The 20,150-nt window shown below is 40.6% G+C and overlaps 3 protein-coding genes across 6 annotated transcripts in view; 2 read left to right on the top strand and 1 right to left on the bottom strand.

Moving 5' to 3' along the window:
• The window catches only part of LOC130172306 (protein spire homolog 1-like), a 43,778-nt gene extending 32,907 nt beyond the window's left edge, over window positions 1-10,871 (top strand). For 2 of the 4 annotated variants that reach the window (XM_056380927.1, XM_056380928.1), the window contains 9 exons: window positions 1,949-2,112; window positions 2,235-2,328; window positions 2,556-2,698; window positions 3,247-3,426; window positions 6,453-6,590; window positions 6,814-6,884; window positions 6,995-7,022; window positions 7,438-7,730; window positions 8,508-10,871. In XM_056380927.1, coding sequence (XP_056236902.1) covers window positions 1,949-2,112; window positions 2,235-2,328; window positions 2,556-2,698; window positions 3,247-3,426; window positions 6,453-6,590; window positions 6,814-6,884; window positions 6,995-7,022; window positions 7,438-7,730; window positions 8,508-8,763 — 1,367 coding nt within the window. In that variant the 3' untranslated portion in view covers window positions 8,764-10,871. The remainder of the gene's footprint in view (window positions 1-1,948; window positions 2,113-2,234; window positions 2,329-2,555; window positions 2,699-3,246; window positions 3,427-6,452; window positions 6,591-6,813; window positions 6,885-6,994; window positions 7,023-7,437; window positions 7,731-8,507) is intronic. The other 2 variants (XM_056380929.1, XM_056380930.1) reach the window with 1 other exon arrangement.
• Window positions 10,872-11,649: 778 nt separating this feature from the next.
• On the top strand, window positions 11,650-15,086 carry iqcg (IQ motif containing G). The gene is made up of 10 exons (XM_056380932.1): window positions 11,650-11,806; window positions 12,150-12,279; window positions 12,438-12,472; window positions 12,553-12,675; window positions 12,893-12,977; window positions 13,090-13,251; window positions 13,482-13,556; window positions 14,421-14,552; window positions 14,662-14,751; window positions 14,880-15,086. Exons 2-10 carry the CDS (start codon window positions 12,151-12,153, stop codon window positions 14,994-14,996), a joined length of 948 nt encoding a protein of 315 aa, XP_056236907.1. The 5' UTR covers window positions 11,650-11,806; window position 12,150; the 3' UTR covers window positions 14,997-15,086.
• A 1,218-nt stretch (window positions 15,087-16,304) lies between these two features.
• si:dkey-29h14.10 (uncharacterized) lies at window positions 16,305-18,298 on the bottom strand. The gene is made up of 5 exons (XM_056380933.1): window positions 18,139-18,298; window positions 17,566-17,707; window positions 17,280-17,318; window positions 16,695-16,841; window positions 16,305-16,532 (listed from the first exon to the last, which is right to left on the bottom strand). The coding sequence occupies exons 1-5, from the start codon at window positions 18,214-18,216 to the stop codon at window positions 16,309-16,311; spliced, it is 630 nt and encodes a 209-aa protein (XP_056236908.1). The 5' UTR covers window positions 18,217-18,298; the 3' UTR covers window positions 16,305-16,308.
• Window positions 18,299-20,150: the final 1,852 nt, after the last annotated feature.

The following is a 20,150-nucleotide window of genomic DNA, read 5'->3' as shown; positions in this document are numbered from 1 at the left end:
TGCATAGTTAGTGTGTTACCTTGCTGTTCATGGGGCCAGCAGAAAAAAACTGAAACAATCCAATATCCGTTTAAATGTACGTTTCCTTTAGAATATTTTCAGTGCTTCATCTTCCCATGAAAACATCTGATCCCATTTGATTCTCTCAGCTGACCTGCAGCTGCAACGTAGTACAGTGCGCTCTGTAGGTGCGCTTGTTCATAGTAATACGGTAGTTCAGAGGTTGAGAAAAATGGAGTACCAAAGGAAAGTGCTGTTTTCACAGGACGATAAACCGCTGAAAATATTGTACATGAAATGTAAATTTAAACAGATATTGGATTGTTTCAGTGGATGTCTTTTAAAAGTGTCTAAAACACGTTTTTTTCTGCTGGCCCTGTGCACAGCAACACATCGCTCTGTTAGTGTGCCATGTTCCCGGCTGCCTCTACTGGCAGCATGCTGATCTGAATCTACTGCAGGTAACACACTGAGTATGCATGACTATCTCACATAACCCCACGTCAAATAACCCCAACTATCCCTTTAAGATAGAGCCAGGAGGTGATTAGCTTAGCTTAGCATGAATCCTGGAAATTGGGGGGGGGGGGGGGGGGGCAGCTAGCCTGACTCTGTTTAAAGTTCAAATAAAAGATACATAGGCCTACACCTACCAACACCTCTGACCTCCGGAAACCTCCACTGGCTGGTCACTTCCTGGCTCAAGCTTCATACTTAATACACATGACATGAGATTGATATCGATTGACCCATCTAACTCGGCAAGAAGAAGAAGAATGATTGTATTTCCACAAATATCAAACAAAAAAAGGGTCACTGAATTACAAAACAATGCACTGATCATCACAGATCATTGGGATCTAACGGTACACACAAATGCTTTTGTAGTTATCCTAATGAAGGAGGTGTCCCCTTTTAGGTTTTGGCAAAACTCGCAGTATGCCTCAGGATTTGTTCCGTGCAGGACTAGGTAAAGTATGAGCACCGCTGTGGTTCAGAAGGCCTTGTTCACCTTTAACCCAGTGGCCTTGTCTGTCTTCCTCCCTGGCTGTAAACTAATATCTCCTCGATTTGAATATTTGAACGCTAAGGCCTATAGCCAACACGCAGGTAGAGTGTACAGTTACTTACGGCCGGTTTGTTTATGTGTAGGAATCTGACGTGGTAGAGAAACACTTCCAGTTTAGAAGCAGAAACACAGCTCTCGTTGAGAGGACGAGCTCATGAGGTTGCTGACAGAGACTGAAAGGATCCTATAGATCCTATCAGCTGTGGCTCTTTATCTCTCTATTGCAGCACTTGCTTGTCTCCTCTTCTCACACTCCCTCCCTCTAAACCCTCTTTTCAAGTTGTTTTTGTTTTTTTCTTTGTTCAATTTGGGCTTCCAGAAATCACAGTTAGAGTCAGGCAGCTTGGTAGGTGGCTGGTTATCATGGATTGATTTCTGTCTTTGGACTGATGACTCCTGTCAGTGCACAAATGACCAGGTTAGTGAATTGGGGAATTTGGTTTCAAGGATTTAGCCCCCCCCCCCCCAAAAAAAAAAAAAATACCATGGAGGCTGTCAGGAGAAAGAATCCTATTTTAGGAGTTCAGAGTCTAAATATTTCATTAAAGAGGAATCCATGCTCTGTGTGTAACACCGGCCTGCTCCTTTGCCTCCCCTCAGACCAACTTAACTCACCCCTCCGCCCCTCGTTTCCCTCGGGATGGATCTCAAACCTCAGTCTTCTGTGACAGGATTCATTGCATCTTTTCATGTCACTATCAACATTATCAGAAAATAACCTGTTTCCCCTTTTTTCTTGAGGGAACAGGACAATGAAGATAGATTTAGATAAAGACAAACAGATTAACGATGCAAGGAATCATGAGAGGAATTGAGATTCATTTCAAGTGTTTTTACCCCCTACGTCTGTATAACTCTCTCTTGTGTGGCTCTGTACAGATGAGTTTAGTCCGTACATGGGCAGGAGGACTTCCAGCTCTCTGTCTCTCACAAATGGAACAGCATCTCCCAGACTGGAGCCCTCCGGATCCCAGTCTGTACCCCAGAGGAAAAGGCTCCTGAAGGCCCCCAGCCTCGCCGAACTGGACAGCTCTGACTCCGATGTCAGTATGAGTTTGTGTGTGTGTTTGTGTTTGGATTGTGTGGGTGGGATATTTGGAGAATTGCATCTGGCGTGCGAAAGAGCAAATGATGATAAAGTTGCTTGTATGTTCCACATGTTCAGGATGAGTTCGTTGGGCGCAAGTCAGCCAGCAGCTCCAGTGTGGCTACATCTTTGATGGATGATACATCCCCAGAGTCTGCACTGGGGAAGAAAAGTGAGTCAGGAATTATTTCTACATCCCTGTCACAGCTCGGTCGCCCGCTCAACTAAACCACCCCCTGAGAGAGATCGATTAGTTTTAATCTTACAGCCTCACCTGCCATGTTGTTTGCTGGTTTTTTTCTTGTGTCTGTTTAACATCTGAAATACTTAAGCCCTTCCCATCTAAGCGTCCCTCTTTTCCTTCTCATACATCTCTTATCTTCTGTCTGTGAACACCAGCTCCTCCCATGTTCCTGCCCATCTCCTCTACACCTCAGCCAGAGAGGCGTCAGACCCCCCAGAGGAGACACTCCATCGAGAAGGAAACCCCGACCAATGTACGACAGTTTCTGCCGCCGTCCAAACAGAGCTCCAAGTCTCTGGTGAGTCAGATGTCTTTTCCTTCCTCATATGTCCTCATGTACCATCAAAAAAACATATTTGATTTTTTTTTTTAACTCAGAAGATGAAAGAATGTAAAACAGTTTATAAAAGCACGAAAGATTTAAATGATGAATGTGATCATAATCAGACAAAATCTTCAGCTTCCCTTAGGGGACTGGAGCCTGGGAAGGTTTTAATCCCGGCCTGGTCACAGTGATTCTGTCCAGTAACTTAATAAGACAGAGAAACAGAGTGAGACATGGAGAGCGGGGTAGATAAGGGAAACATCAGGATCTGACCAGAAGAGGAAATTAGGAGGGATTGAAACTAAACACACACAGTCATCTCTCTTATCCTTTTGTTTGTGTGACATGCCTCTTCCTGGATTATGCTCCTGTCCTCTTTCTATCACCAAATCCACTGTGTGTGCTCACTTTATCTCTGTCAAACTGCCGGGACCCTTCTCTTCCTCCCTCCCCACACACACACACACACACACACACACACACACACACACACACACACATCTGTACCTTCTCTCGTTCAGGTTCGGACCGTAGCCTCATTTCGTCCCTGGATCCCCTTCCTCCTCCTCCTTCGCCCTTCTCCCTCCACTCTCCACCCTTTGCGGAGCTCCCAGCCTATCGAGGCGTTTGCGTTGGGGTTGATGAAGGCAGTTTTTGCTCTGTGCAGAAGCGTTTACATCAGTGGAAGACAGTCAGCCAAGGTTTGCCAGTCTGTCCTCAGTCCGTCGAGGCGATCATAACTGTAGCTGCCCATCCTCTCCTAATGCTTCCTGCTTCACTAGTGACCATTCGCCTACAGTAGAGCAGGCTGCCGCCTGAGTACAGACTGAACTGTGATCACATAGTGACAAATATCATTCGCTTCACTGCTTTGGTTAACATCTTAACACCCCAACACAAGTAGCTAAATTACATCAAATCTGCTCTAATATAGGACAAGTAATTTGTTAGTTTATTAATTAAATTTCAGGTTTTAACCTCTGATTTTTCCCCCAAACTGCACATTTTTAAAGGTCGCCTTTTTTACACTTTTCCTGTGTTTTATTTGAAGTCTTGATCAGAAGATATAATTGTGGTTTTAAGAACCAAAAACCATCTCAGTGTAATTATACATCTTCTCTCAGACTTCTCTGGAGCTCAAGTAACAACAGGTCAATGAGCCAATCAGAAGAGAGGAGAATGTGAGCCTCTCTTCTGATTGGCTGACTGTTTTCTGAATGATCTAATAAAAAGGTAGCAGATTTCAGGTAAAACACTCAGAGAAACCAAATCCTGTAAGGTTGGATTGTGGGACCAAGTGGGTGGGGTTGGGGCATGGCTGAGAGCGGTGACTGCTTTTGTAGTGACATCACAAAGTTCCAGAAGTCCTGACGGCTGGTTTTAAGGCTCAGTGTCTGAATACAGGCTGTGTGCATTTCTCTGTGGACTTAGCACTTTGATACTTTCACAGTATTAATATAGAACCTAGACCTGCTTTATAATCAAACAACACATGGACATCTACCTTTATACAATATGGGACCTTTAAAATAATTCATAAGCTGGTTTTCAAAAGAGGGATGACAGGAAATGAAGGGAAAGAGAAATGGGGAACAGCATGCAACAAAGCTCTCTAGCCGGATTTGAACCAGGGGCCACTGCAGTTCTTTGTTGGCACCTTAAATCCTTAGACCAGCAGGGTGCTCGAGACCTATGGTTTTCATATATTCAATAAACCGTTGAGTATCTTTTTTCACCATATTTCTGAAGGTATAAAAAAATATATTTGAAGTTGTCTGATGCTTCTTCCCCTTCGTGCCTCTGGTTTGGTAACAAAGCAGTGTACTGTAGCTGTCAGGAGTCATGAGATGAGCAGGGATTACAGTTCATTACCTTGTACAGCAGCAGTCAGTGACTCATGATGTGTGACTATTAAAACGGCTCTTTACAGGACCAGAAGACAAATATACAATAACATCAGGGCTTTTTCATGATCAGTGTCACCTTCATTCACTGAGCATGTTGTATTTCCATTGTAGGAAAACATAAAACACCTCAAAACAACTTCTCACTTTGCTCATGATTGAAATTGGAAGGTAAAACTAAAAGCAGCAGGAATTCAGATTCAACAAAAGCTTTTCTATTCTGAGCCTCAATGGGCTCATTTATTACACGTTTAATTAGAGTGAGATGGATGAATTGTCCGATAACAGCTCAGTGAGTATGTTTGCTGTTAGGCAACAAGCAATTACAGTACAGAAATAGCAAAGATGGAACAATCAGTTAATTATTTTGAATAGTAATACGAACAATGAACAAGTGGACAGAGGAAATATAAAACCAAAGAAAAGTCTCAGTCGGTGTGTTCAGACAGGAGGCCAGCAGTGGTTGTGTTCAAAGACTGTCCTTGCGCTGGTGGAGTGTACAGCCGTGAAGTGCCGGCTGTAATTTCCGATGAGGGAGTTCACAGCTGTGTTTGTTTTAACAGTTTACCTGTGAGAGCAGTACAGCGGCATCAGCGATCAACACACAGCACACAGCACAGTCTTTTCATCATCTCTGGTGACTTCAGTCCTGTAAATGTAAAATTCCACCAACATGTCAAGTTGGAGAAAAACAGGAGAAAAGACACTGGACTTTGTTTACATCCAAGGAATGACATTTCATCTCCCTGTGTGTATGTGGAGCATGTGGCAATGACAGTAACCTGAACCTGAAGCTGAGCCTGAGCCTTGCTCAGTATTGCACTTCTATTTAGAAAGGCTGAAGATACATTCGATTATTACATTCGATTCTTACACAGGCGCAATGCAACCAAACCTGTAGCTTCTCTTTTTGAGACCCTTCTCACAAGCTCATAAGACATTATACAGCTGTTTTCCCAGGCTGTGTGTTACTGCCCTGTAGGTGTAAAATCAGTGAACCCTCATTTTAATTTGAACATTTTTTTCATTTAGTTTAGTTGGTTCGTTTAGTTTCGCTACTTGGGGGAAGTGGAACAAGCTGTAAACACAACACTGACATACTATAACCCAACTATAAAGTTGTAATGGCAAATGTATTAGCAGACAATTGCTTATTTACACATCCAGCAGGCAGAGAGCAACATGAGTATTCATTTAGAGTTGGTACAACCAAACCTTGGTCACTGTATGATAGTAAGTCCAACATAAGTCCAATGTTCCCTCCTCCAAAGCACAGATTCCAGCAAATGAAACCAGACGAACCCGGCTTTAATTTACTGACAGAATCTCAAAATATTGAGATAGTCTTTGTTACAGAATATGTATTCTGAAAAATAACTGTAGTAAAGGGAAAATAGCACAGAAAGCAATGAAAAATCATAGAACAATGCACCGATTATATATGATTTAACTAAATTGTCCAATCAGGTTGAAATAGTCCTTCAAGACAGTCGGTTCCCAGTTTGTGATTCCCTGCATCGCTGCTGGAAACGTGTCCTCCCATCACTCCATCACTCCTTTGCACATTGTAGCCCCTCTCTGAATCTTAATCCAGCTTTGTCTTCAGTGAGTAATGAGACATTTTTATGACCTTAATGTTGCCTGGACCCACACAGGCTGCTCTGAAAGGTGCAGAGGGACAGCTTCTTGTGGACTGAATGATATATACTGAGTCCTGTGTGGAATCTTCTGTTGCCAAGGCCACTCACTTTGTGTGTGTGTGTGTGTGTGTGTGTGTGTGTGTGTGTGTGTGTGTGTGTGTGTGTGTGTGTGTGTGGTTGTAGGAGGAGTTCTGTTTCCCTGTGGAGTGTTTGTCTCTGACGGTGGAGGAGGTGATGCACATCAGACAGGTGCTGGTGAAGGCAGAGCTGGAGAAGTTCCAGCAGTACAAAGAAATCTACAACGCCATGAAGAAAGGAAAGGTAACCTCTACAGCACTATATATGGATCATGTCGAGTACAAAACAAGTAGATACAGTAACCAGCCGTCACTTACAGTAGCAACACTCTTACTGAATATGTAGCTTAGAAGCTTTCTTGACTCCGCCATGAGTTAAAGAGAATGAAATCGATTATTAGTGTTAATAAATTGATTGGATCAAATTATGGATTCTAATATTTTCTTCATCTCTTTTTTTCTTGCAGCTTTGCTTCTGTTGTCGAACCAAAAGGTTTTCCTTTTTCACCTGGTCCTACGTCTGCCAGTTTTGCAAAAAGTAAAACATCATTGTCTTAATCACTGGCATGATTTTTATTTAGATTATCTAAGAAAGTATAAATGCTTCAATTCACCACTTCCTATTCATTCTCTCTCTTTGCCTTGCAGGCCTGTGTGTTCACAGTGTTGCAAAAAGGTAAGTCTAAAAGAATAAAAAAACAAGAGATCATGCCTCCTACTTGCTCACTTGTTTTGTCAGCTAACAAAAATATGGTGACGTTCAAACGGTTCATGTTTTCTCTAAGAGTGCTTGTGTAGATAAAGATGCGACACTCAAACTTCTTCCTGGCTGTTTCCTCTCTATCACGAGAGTCCAGACCAAAAATAGAGGCACTATAAAAAGAAAAACATTTCCAGGACTCAGTATAGAACAATCTCATGAACATTAGCATATTTAATAGCTTACATTACATTCAAAATGGCCTAAGAGCCTCTCTCAGAGTTGTGAAGTGAGAATATGAGGTTTCATAATAAAGGGTAATTAGCCTCAGTATTGTTTCTCAGTAATCATTATGCTTCTAATTTACACTCATACCCTCCCCCTCTAACAGATGCGGCTGCCATCCAAACCTTACTCCAGTTTGCCCATCTACTCCATTGGCTCGACTAACACTCTCCCCAGGGAGAGGGTAACTGCCATGGCTGCTATAGGACAAGGACTCTCTGTGGCTGGAGGGCCGGGCCCGTCAGCAGAGGAAGGGGCCACGGCGCCCCCCACTTTGAAAGTAGAAACAACAGCGTCGTGTAAAGGAGCTGGAAAAGCTTCTGGAGCAGCAGCTGCTGCTAAATCTGACAAATCCTCCAGTAGCCCGCAGCGCCACGGCATCCAGAAGACCATGTCCAAGTAAGAGCTGCGAACACAATTACTCAATTAACAATCACTGAGACTCACAACAGTTTATGTTACATTCTGATCTGGATAAAGAAGTTGCTGTGCTCATTATTATTACTGGTACAGAGAATTTTTACAGTGGCCCCCAAGACAAAAAGCCCATAGATTACAGAAAAAAAAAATTAAGTAAAATTCAAACATGCAAATTCCTATGTTTAATACACAAAAACTGAGCAGAAACTACTAAAACACACAGAAAATGTGAAAGTCCTCAGCCAGGACTGCTGCTGTTTGAGTACAACCTGTCCCTCCTCATCCAGCTTGTATCTTTGGACTATCAGCACACTGTCACTGACATCTAGTGGATGAACAGTGCTATTATCACAATAGGAACTCAGGTGCTGATTCTGATTGGCCACTTAAGAATCAGCTAGCCGTTATAAAGGTATGTGGAGTTGAGCTGGTAAAACAACCATTACATTTGAATAATTTAATGCTGTGAGCCCAACAACAGAGACTTCATTCACTTTGTACTGAAGTGGACATATCTCAAAACCAAATGTGTACAGTAGTGGTACCTCTACATATCACTTCAGTTTAGTCAGAACATACTATGTATGACCCTGTAAGTAATTTGTTTCTGATGAGTCAAACAGTAGTCTGGGTTACCCATGACCACACACTGGATGGTTTGAAAACTAAGACAAAATACAATACGTACAAAAACAAAACATAAAACCACTGTCTGACTGATTTATCTGTTTCCCCTCCTGTTTCTGTTCTGTGTAGGTTTTCAAAGCACGGCTCTTTAAAGTCTCATGAAGAACTGGAGCTTCCCCCAGAGCTGACAGAGGACTGGGCCAGCATGGAGGTGTGTGTGGACTGTAAGAAGTTCATCTCTGACATTATTGCCTCCAGCAAGCACAGTCTGTCACTGGCCACCAAGAGAGCTCGCTTAAAACGCAAAACCCAATCCTTCTACTTGTCCTCCCCTAAAGGAAGGGAGGACTACCGGCCCTCTGAACGAACAATCAACGAGATCTGAAACTCTCTCTCTCTCTCTCTCTCTCTCTCTCTCGCTCTCTTTCTCTCCCTCTCTGTCTGGCTGCTTTCAGCTCCAATTGCACAATTAGAAAAACTCACTGGATATGATCTTACTGTACATGTATACTTCAGTCAGATAAAGCTGTCAGGATGGCTGACGTGAACCTCGGCCGTGGACAGTGTAGTTTTGTTGCTGTGTCCTGATCATCGTGTACAGCTCCTCCTCTGCTTTTTTTTATGGTATCATAGATGATCCTTTAATCTCTGGCCACAGACTTTTGAATAAAGAGACAAGAACAATGCCTCAAAGTGGACTGACCCCAACCCCCACCTTTCTCTCTGCTGGCACAAAAGCATGGTCCAGCTCAACTCACATTCAAATCAATAAGCACAAGAGTGAAGAAGGACTGATGTGGTGTGTTTGACGCTGCAGGAGACACGAGGACTACAGAGAGATGACGCTGTAAACTGACGGTGACACTCAGTTTACAACAGAAACTATGGAATATTAAACTATAGGTTTTGTAAAGGTTTAAATTTTCTTTTTTACATAGGGGTGTGTACAGTAAATGATTGTTCGATAAAAAGTCACCCTTACTTTTATTTTGCTTACGATGATTAATGAGGCCCAGTTTCATCTTAAGCAAGCGTTGTGTTTAGTGCCAAATAATAACTTCTCATCTGTAAGTCTTTCCCCTTGATGTGTGCAGTGAACTTACAACAAAATGACAAACTGCACCAACCCCTGCTTATCAAAGCCCCTGAAAATGTGGTTCCAAATCAGATGAAATTTCTCATTAAAATATAAAAGCCTATATAAGCAATGCTAAAAGTCAAAGTTTGTTTAAAAGAAAAAATATAAACACCCTCAGCTAATGTACTCACTCTAATCTAATCACCAGGACTATGTGGGTGTGGTGTGTTGTGATTTGATCACATTTGAGTGACAGTGACATTAAGGTGATTTATTGATGCATGATCCCTATATAAAGACCCTGATGACATCATCAGATGAGTAGTGCTCCCCATAACTTCACGTGTAAAACAAGTGGAGGTCCCCTTTAAGCAAACAACCCTATGACTGTCATCAGATATATGTTGCTGAATCCTCATTGGTGCATCAAAGTACGTGACATCACCTGTTTCCAACAGAGCCCCGTCCACTTCAAACCAAAAGAAGCACAAAACAAAATTACAAAAAAACACAGAAATAACCAAACACTGTGTTCATGTAGGATCCCAACCAAAGTAGTAAGTGGCTGATTGAGGAAGAAGGTTTTCATGGCCTTTGAAGCACTTATCTTGACTAACCATACCAACCATGTTCATTTGTAACAATTATTTTTCATTCATGTCTGTCAGATGTGCACAGAAGCAGGCATAAAATCATTAATACCTACAGTACCATGTCAAAGATATTTCAGACTTGCCTTTTAATAATTTGCATGAAATATCTCCATATTTTTTAAATGTACCTTTACGTTGATAGATATATAGTCGCCCATATGTTAACTCCTTCACTCCTTTAGTAGATTCCTGACTTGTAATACTAAAACCCATTTGATGTTTTTGTACTAATGTACAGTTAAAAAAAACCCTGTCTCTCAGTACTGGTGGCAAAAACATGTTTAACACATACAACAAGTCTTAATGTAATGCCTTCACGGTTTCCCTTCATCATTCACAGTCTCATTGGCCTGCGTCTATTTATTCTTCATCACATTCCTCATCTTCCTCCCAAGATATTTCTGCCTTAAAAATTGCCTTTTATGGTCACAATCATGTTGAACAGTCATCTGCTGTTTCTGTACATACTTTGTTTCTAACGGGTTATTTGTAGATCAGGTGTGTGTTGCTTCGATGATATCTTGACAGTGGGATTGCTGTAGATCTGTGTGTCTGAGAGGGAAACTATCCCGGGACAGTGTGTTTCAGCTCCGAATGAAGGGGAGTAGTCCACAGAAAAAACCTCACAGTGTGACTGGCAGCATCATGCATGTACTACAGTGTAAGCTTGTACCTTCAGTCTGTATTACCTACAAGCTGTAACTCCCTGCAGAGTTTGCAAGAAATAATGACTACAACAATAAACAGAAATGAGATACCTGCCCAATGTCTCTCTATATTCTTTGTCTTTCATTAAAAATATGCAAAAATGATTTTCATTCTCTTGGGATGGCTTCTGATTTTCCTCCAGACAGATCAGGATGGTGCTGGTGGAGGTCTTTAAATCAGGGCTGGATCCAGACACAGACCCTGGAGTGCCGCGATAGACAATACCTCTAATTTACCAGGGGCTGGAGACCTGGAGTTGATCTGAGGCCACATGCTGTAATACACAATGAGTCTGGGTAAAGGTGACAGTTGTAATTCATCACTGAGTGATGGGTGTCACATTTATCTGAAGTAAAAGAACTTAGTATATCAACATAATTCAGCTAATTGATCATACTAAAAAGGAAGCAGGATTCAAAGGTGCACTTTTGCCTTTTAACTGCAGCACTGCAAGGAAAACAATTGGAAGTGAAAAGAAAGCATGTATTCAGATAATCTGAATATAAAAATCATGATGTAAGATGTTTTACTTATTGCAGAACTGGGAGATCTGGGATCAGGTGAAGAAGGAAAACAGAAGCAAAGCTAACGTCACAGTAAAAATACCAAACATTAACGACTTTGAAAAAAACTAACCTGGGGACTGCATTTATCTGTGGGAAATGTCCGAGGAAATTATATTTGTTCTGTGTGTTATGGCGCAGTCATAGGTAAAGCCCAACTCACTCAGACAGCTTGGGTGTCAGCAGAAACAATCAATCAATCTACCACAATCTGCAAACAAACCGAGTAGGAAATGCAGCTGTTATCAATAAAGTTGCTAAAAAAAAAACGATTCGGTGCTGTCAAACGTTACCATGGTGACATGTCAACTTGCAAACTATCGACTGTTATGTTTTTTATTTAACAAAAACAAAGTAGTTTCTTTTGAAGGATTAACTGTTATTGACCAAGAGTGAGAGTTGCTGTTACGGAGGGAACTGAAGAAGGTAACTAAGTTTTTATCTGTTACAGCTGATATCGTCTTTTCCCACGATTGAAACAACAGAAAGTTAGCTAGCAACATGCTACAGTTAACTGTTAGCTGCACCAGACACCATTGTAAATACCGCTTACTGTGATGCTAACCTGATGATCGATGAAAACACTTGCTGTGTGAAAACTAATGGATTTATTTGTCATCTTTTGGAAAATTCGGCATTGTAATGAATAATTGAATCATAATGTTTCCCGAGTTTTGGGATAGAACCAACTTGTAATTTATGGTACATGTTTGTGTTAAACACGCTGGTATTTTAATAAACTCTCTGTTATGCCCCACATTCTCCACAGGATGTCTTTATCCCACATTCAGAGTCTCAGACTGGCAGCTGTACTGGAGGACTGTTTAGACCAGTTGGACATACTGGGACATAGTCTGACTGTGCAGATCAGCAGGGAGCAAGGCACTGCAGGGGGACAAGTGAGCTTCACTGTGTTTGTCATGTTCACAGTCCAGAGGAACATCTGTCAGCTACTTTAATCTCAATGGTTCTATGCCACGTTATTCTACATTTCATGAAGAAACCTGATGAATAAATAGACTTGAATAATGTTTTTACTGTTACTGTGTGTGTGTAGGAGAGAACCAGGCTGACCAAGCTGAGAAGAGACTGGTGAGTAGTGCAGACAAACAAACATTATGCTGCATCAACCTCTTTTCTGCCTAATTTTGTCTGTGTGTCTCTCTCTGCAGTCAACACATCTGGCAGCATGTTTTCAAGCTGCATTTGGAGCTGGAGGAGAAGCAAAGTTTCAGCTGTCTGCTGCAGGTTGTGGAGGAAGTGGAGCAGAAGAAGAGGGCTGAGAAAATGCAAAGGTTTATCACTGCATCATTTGGAAACCATACTTATGATACTAATCTTAACTGTAACTGTAAATAATAGTTAACTAGAAAAGTAAGTTTCTGAACAAGATGTGGTGTGATTTCATGTTACACTGTAGAAGAAAAAAGGGTGGAAGAAGAGAAAAAGAGAGAAAGAAAGGATGAAGTCTGTGTTGTATAATAATAATAATGCAAGTGTCTCTCCACCAAGAGAGGCAAAGGGAGCGCTGAAGCAGAGAGAGCAAAATATACTGAGACAACAAGAGGAGATCCAACAGGAAACTGAGAAACTGGAGGTGAGTGAGAATATGTTGTCATGCTTTATTTGAGAAAAAAAATTCAAACATCTTAGTGTACAGGTCTTTGAAAGTCCAAGGGGTCCAACACTTTCAGCACTTTCCCCCTCAGGACTTGAAAGAGGTCGCCAGAGAGCTGACACGTAAGGTGAATCAGCAGGCGGCTCAGATCGCTCACAGGAAGATGATTTTGGAGAAAAACTCTGAGCTACAGCTCCAACTCACACAAAAAGAGAGCAGCCAGAGTGAGAAGCAGCTGGGGGACCAACTAGAGGTGAGTCCTGTAGTCCATCTATTCCAGTCCAGTCTGGGTAAATGCCACCTACCCATCAACCCCACAGAAATGGATGCTGCTATGACCTCCATCCTAATCTCTGGTCCCCATCTGCTCAGAGGATATGTACCTCTCTTAGCGTGGTCTAAAATAAGCGGATGACCACTGCTCTTACACTTTCCTTAGTTTAACTGTAGTCCAAGTCATGTCTTCATTTATCTCTTTGCCAGCTTCTACAGAAACAGCTAAAAGAGGAGGTCAGAGTTCATGAGGAGTCACATAAATTCCTGCAAAATCAACATGAGGTAACTTTACATGACTAATAACATCAGATTATTGTATGCTATTATGTAATCATTTCTTTTGGAGGCAGTTGCTCTGTCATCATTAGCTTATCTTATCTTAGCTTAGCTAAAGTTTAAGGTTTAGGATGTGTTTAAATAAAAAACAATTTCAATCCATTTAAATATGAAGTTCATTATGGATGCCACACAGAAGAATACTGATAATCCAACCACTCATACCAACTACCATTACCTAAAGACATGAGGATATGTTTGTCTGTCAAAGACAAGTGAATCACTTTTTTTTGCTTCACCTGAGGCTATATATGACAGAAAACAAGATCACATATGTATTTCTCTTGATCAGATACACGTGGTTTCTACCCTTGACCCTGATGGGGTATCAAAGGTGCCCCGTGGAGTTTTCAAAAAAGAAGTTATGTTTACATTCAGCATTTGTGAGCATTGTCCATATCCTTGTTGTGTAACAAACATGTTGAACTGATTTTGTTCCTTATGAAACATTTTTGAACAATTTGGAACCTTCATTGTTCGCATCTTACTTCTTTTTCCCTGCCTTTGCTGGAAGATTGCTGAACCTGTTCATTTTTGCAGAGCAGTGAGATTCAACTCATTATACAGCTCTGTGTTAAACCCCAGGAAGTTTCAGTTTAGCTGAACCTGTACCAAGCTATTCAGATTCTTAAAAACTGCAACAGCCCCTTGTGGTTTCAATGCCACTATTGTTTACTGGTATTGTTGAAGTTGTTGGTCGTGTTTTGTAGTAGCTGCTGCCATTCAATCAGTTGTTTTTTAAATTTGAATTATCGTTAATATTCATCAAGTGCTGCAGCAGTATCTAATTTTGTTGTAACTGTTGATCAGGAGTTGCAGCAGCAGCTGCAGCAGTGGCAGCATTGCACAAAGCAGATGCTGCAGGAGAAGGAGCAACAGCTCAACAATGTGCGCTGCAAAAGAACTGTCAACCTGGACAAACTGTCAGATATGAGGAGGAAGGTGAGCAGCTCGCAGTGCTGAGCATGACACATCAAACAGCTGCTGATGCTGAACAGAGCACTCAGTCACACATTAGATGATTGTTAATTAGATTCTGATTTGTGTTCAGTTCAGGGAGATGGAGCAAGTGGTGATGGAGGACAGGGAGGAGCAGGAGAAACTGCGCCAACAGCAGGCATTGGCAAGATCTGCTATCAAGGTAACAATATCCAATCAAAGCCCAAATCCATCAGCCTTACCATCATGGTCTATCAGATCCCCTTTCCTGGTTGTTTACTGTACTGATCCCTAATTCTAAACCCTGGCCTGTGACCTTTGACCCTGCAGCTGCAGGCCTGGTGGAGAGGCTGCATGGTCCGCAAAGGCCTTGGCAGTTTTAAAAAAGCAGAGGACAACAAGAAAGGCAAGAAGAAGAAAGAAGGAAAGAAGAAAAAGAAAAAATGAGTTTTTTTCCAACACTGTCTCTTGACATTGAAATAATGTATAGCATTTATTATACATAGAATAATTTAATAACAATAAACAGTGATACAATTCCTGAAAAATGCCTCTATATCTTCCTTGTTCTTTATTTAAAATATATGTTAATCATGTTTGGTCATTTCAAACATGCAACAAAATACAACAACAAAATCAAAAACTCCTTTCATACAACATTGCGGAACAAAAGGAGAAGAAATATGCTGCGTAAAGGTTACATGGAGCATATCATATCATATCATCATGTGAGCATATTAGCATACACACATATTGGCAGCATATTGACTGTTTGACCTCTGTGTACAGTATAACCTGAACACAAAATCTACCAGTTATTTTATAAGATTAAATAATATCAAACATAAGAATGTACAAAATGACTTCCAGCAATGAACACTACTGAGTAGTCTACTGTTAGTGACCATAGGCCATACATTTTAACATAAGTCAACACCTTTATCTTAACTTGATAAGGATTTTAGTCACAATATTTCAATACTGTTTGTCTATGAAATGACACAATATACAATTCATGAATCCTACAGCAGGCTACCTACCAAACAAAGTACATCAGTCAGGATATCAGACCAGCGGACATACATGACAGATAGATCAACTAGTCATAAGAGATGACTCATTAGAAAGTCACATCTATGTGAGAAATTTCCCACTGCTCCCAACTTTATGTCTGACGGAGGAGCAGAAGACCTGGCATTGCAAAACAGGAAGCAGATATTATTTTTTAATAAGGTGTGGGGAGCTGACGTTTGTTTGTGCGTACTGGAACTCACAACTTACAACACTTTTACAACTAATGAACTATGGCCTGAAACCACTTTCAAAACCAAAGCAAAAAAAAAGAAATCCTACTGGACCATAAAGGTGATGTCACTCCAAATGTAAAAAATAAGAAGAAGCCAAAGAAGCCAAAGATTCTCTGGTTCCAGCTTCCTAAATGGCAATATTAGCTGCTTTTTTGACATTAAACTGTACATCTGTGAGCTTTCAACAGCTGATCAGACAAAACAAGTATTGTGAATTTGTCACGCTGAGTTCTGAGAAACTGTGATGGACCTTTGTTTTAATATTTTCTGACATTTTATGGACAGATAAATAAATAAAAGACTGTCGGAGACAGACTGACAACACAAAATTATTCTCCTAATACCGAGTTTACATTCTCATCTTCCCAAAGATGATGGCGTTTCTGTGAATGTGTAATGTGTGTGTGTTTGTGTGTGCGTGCATGCGTGCGTGTGTGTGTATCAGCACAGCCTCACAGCCGTGGCTCTTCAGCTTCAGTCGGGTGGATCTGCTCAGCGTGCATGTAGTTGTTGTCTCCGATGATGACACAGTTGAGATGCGAGCCGTGGATGCTGATGCTCGGAGGCTCCTCTGGTGGAAGAGGATAGAGAGGAGGAGGAGGAGGAGGAGGAGCAGGAGGAGGAGAGGTCTGTGCTGCCCCCTGCTGCCCATGGCTGTAGCCGGACCTCATCTCATCTGTAGCACAGGAACAAATAAGATGTTTTTATTCTCATGAACACAGTTTGAGTACAACTACTAGAAAAATGAAAATCAAACAACATAGCACAATTTAACTTGCAGCTCAATATGTTTTACTGCGTCGAAATATGCTGTTAAATTGGTTCGGCTGTTACCCACCGTGCATGTGGAGCCGAGAGTCCTGCATTAGCGGCTGGCTTTCTGCCACTGCAGATGGATAGGTGTCGTTCCCGATGACGCAGTCGATCAGTGTGGAGTTGCTGATGTTCACAATTAAAATGGTCGACGGCGGACTCCGGAGAGCCACTGGTTATCAGCAGGCGAGGGAGAGAGAGGGGAAAAGGGAAGAGAATGTGAGAATGGGAAGTTGTTGTTCCAGAGTGATGTAAGAGCAGAGATGAGTCATGATGACAAACTTACTGAACATATGGAAAAAGTTTGTTTCACAAACAAAGAAAGTGATTATTTTATGACGTATGTGCTGCTGACGAATGCAGTTATACAGTAGTTCATGTTATCCTTATTTAAATGGCTAAAAAAATTTAAGAGTTTATTTGAGCAATATATGTAGTCAAATGCAGTTTGACATGCTCCTAAGGCTGTGACCAAAGACTAGTGAGGAAAATAAGAACCAGAAAAAAAATTTCCATTGAGATATAAGAAAAATAAGAGCAACAGAGCATTAAACAAAAGATGTGAGGTTGTCAGTATTAACAGACATCTAATATAAAAAGTAGAAGTTACCTTGTGTAGTTTTATCCTCTGTGAGCTGATGCTTTTGAGCTTTAAAAAAAAGACAGTGAGATACGTGATGTTACATTTCTACTAATGATACATTTTGGCATGCATGCTGCTGGTGTTCAAGACAATACTAAAATATATATAGTGCAGATTACGTGTGTATCATGTTAACAAACAAAGACAGTGTGTAACACTCAGATGCCATCTGAAAAAACACCTGAACAAGACATGACAACAGAGGAAGTAATGAGTAATGAATTATAAAATTCATATTATAAAAATATGTTACCTGGGCAGCATGTGACCGTTTGACACCACAGAATGTCTAATGGGCAGCAGAACAGCTGACAGGCTCTTCTGCAGCTCTTCTGCGCCACCATCTGCACCACCTGGATGACTCTTTGCATGTTGAAGGCTTTGAAAGTCATCACCTGGAGGAGAGGGACAGAGGAGGGTCGTCTTTACTCTAAGATTTCAAACACTGTCTATAATATCTTCTACTATAAGTGGGATTTTTATACAAACCACATCAAACCAGATTAAACTAGAAAACCTCCTGCTCAGGGCTGTTTTTTTGGGTCAAAGGAAATTTCTCTTACCACCAGGGGAACTTTTGTCCTCTTCTTGCCCCTAAACTCACAACACGGAAATGAGGGTGCGCTGGAGCCAAAAGTTTTATAGCAAACCCAAACTGGATTTACAATATTTATCTTTCCCCTTGCAAAAATGTACTCTAGTGTGTGTGCCTATTTTATACATAAATATTAGCCAGATGAAAGACGTGTATGTAAATTTACATCGAGATATAGGCAGACCTACATTATTCCACTCTAAAATGTTATTATAAGAAATAAAATCTCACCTGATTCAGTGGCGTTATTTCTTTCATTGCTGTGAAAGTGCTGTTATTAAAAGGAGGCAGAGAGTGAGAGCGGTCCATCAAGTCGAGTGGCGAGTGGCAGAGATATTATCATGCTAAAAGAGACCAACACCGACTGATAAAGATTTCTCAGAAAACTCCCTGTCCAACATGGCGCATGCGCACTTTGACTTGGGGTTTCCATCGGTTTGGTTTCTCTTTTGTTGTTTAAAAACAGTTTGGGCTGAGTATGAGTAGCCACGTGACATTATTCCGTGATACTTTGCGTGTACATGTATGGAAAACTGTGTAGCCCAATAGCAGGGGTTCACGAGACTGTTTACTATAGAGTATATTTCAAGTGCACAAAATGTTGAATTATTTTAGTTCCAAACTATGAATTCTTATGTTTAGACAAATAAACTTTTTTTCTTGCTGCAGTTTCTCCCCCAGCTCCACTAACGCCTTCACCGCACCTGGTAAACTCCTAACGCCAAGTTTAGGAACATTTAAATACAGTTGGGGTTTATTAAACAAATGCATACACGCAAAAGTACATGCTGGTTTCTGCTGGAAAAAAAACGATGGACCAGATCTGTTTTGCACTGAAGTATCTAAATGAAAAGGAGGAAATCATGCCACTGCCAAGCAAGTAGGTTTTGTAGTAACACAAGTCCACAAAGCCTGCTTTAAAATAATAGTGAAACCATAGACATTTGATTGTTTTGAAGAAATGTTATGATGGCAAAATTTCAATATTGACACATGTCATGTAATGGCCTCGATTAATTTAATAATTATAATATAATATATAATAATAATAGCAAGAAAACATTTCTATTGTAAACAGCCTAGTTTCAGTATGTTGCATGTTGCAATTCCAGTGAAGCAGTGGTAACCATGTGCATGCTGATGGAATTTGTTGAGGGAGGTTCTCTAGTAGGTATAAAAGAGGTGTTTCCCAAAATAAGACTCTTAAGTGTGGCAGACTATGAAAACAATACAATATGCTGTGTACTTATTAGTGTCTAAAACATAATAACTAAGATATACGGAGCCCCTTACGGACAGTACTAATACAATCATGTAAAAATACCTCAAATAAAAGTCTTGCAGTCAAAAGTTTACTCAAGTAAAGGTACATAGCCTAGGTATTCTCTGCAAAGTGCACTTGAAGTATCAAAAGTAAAAGTGCTTGGCACCTGGTTATCATGTACTACATTATTGCATTAATATTAATGCATCAGTGTATAATTAGCATTAACCTGCTGTAGCTGGACAAGGTGGAGCTAGTTTTAACTCACTTTAAAGTTATGTAGTTTAGACAAACCTAATGGTAAGATATGTTTCATATTACATTTTATACGTGTCTATGCTTTTTGATGTAAAATCTTAATTTTAAAAGTAACTAGCTAACTGGCTGTCAGATAAATGCAGTGGAGGAAAATGTACACTCCGCACACAGACATGAAGTGAGGTAGAAGTAGCAGTACAGTATCTTAAAAATTGTAAAGTACATGGGGATTGCCAAAGTAACTAAACAGCTGTTGGCTGAACATAAGTCAACATTCAGTCTCTTAGGTTTCTCTAACTCATGTTCAAATAAGGTCACCTTTAGATTTTAGGTGCTGCATTAAACATGGTAATCTCTGCAGTGGTGTAATGGAGAGTGTTGTCACTGATGATCAACTATGTAAACAGGAAGTCAATATGATGAGTAAAGTTCCAAAAATAATAGCTTTAGAGTTACCAGGCTATATATGAAACTTGACTGTCAGTCCCTTGTAAATGTAGGTATTACTTTGTTTTATTGATATATACATAGATGAAGAATTTGTGTTTCAAAGTTAATACAGTGCATGCTGTTTATTGACCATAAACCAAAAGGTTAGGCAACTTGATTTTTTAAATAACTTAAACATTCCTTATTTTATTCATTTAGTTAGTTGTGCAAATATAATTTATGTAGCCTAACTTTTCTTTCCATTACAGTCTAAATATTGTTTTAAAATCAG

The sequence above is a fragment of the Seriola aureovittata genome, chromosome 7, assembly GCF_021018895.1.
Source record: "Seriola aureovittata isolate HTS-2021-v1 ecotype China chromosome 7, ASM2101889v1, whole genome shotgun sequence".
NCBI classification, from domain to species: Eukaryota; Metazoa; Chordata; class Actinopteri; order Carangiformes; family Carangidae; genus Seriola; species Seriola aureovittata.
This window is presented reverse-complemented; position numbering and strand designations above follow the sequence as displayed.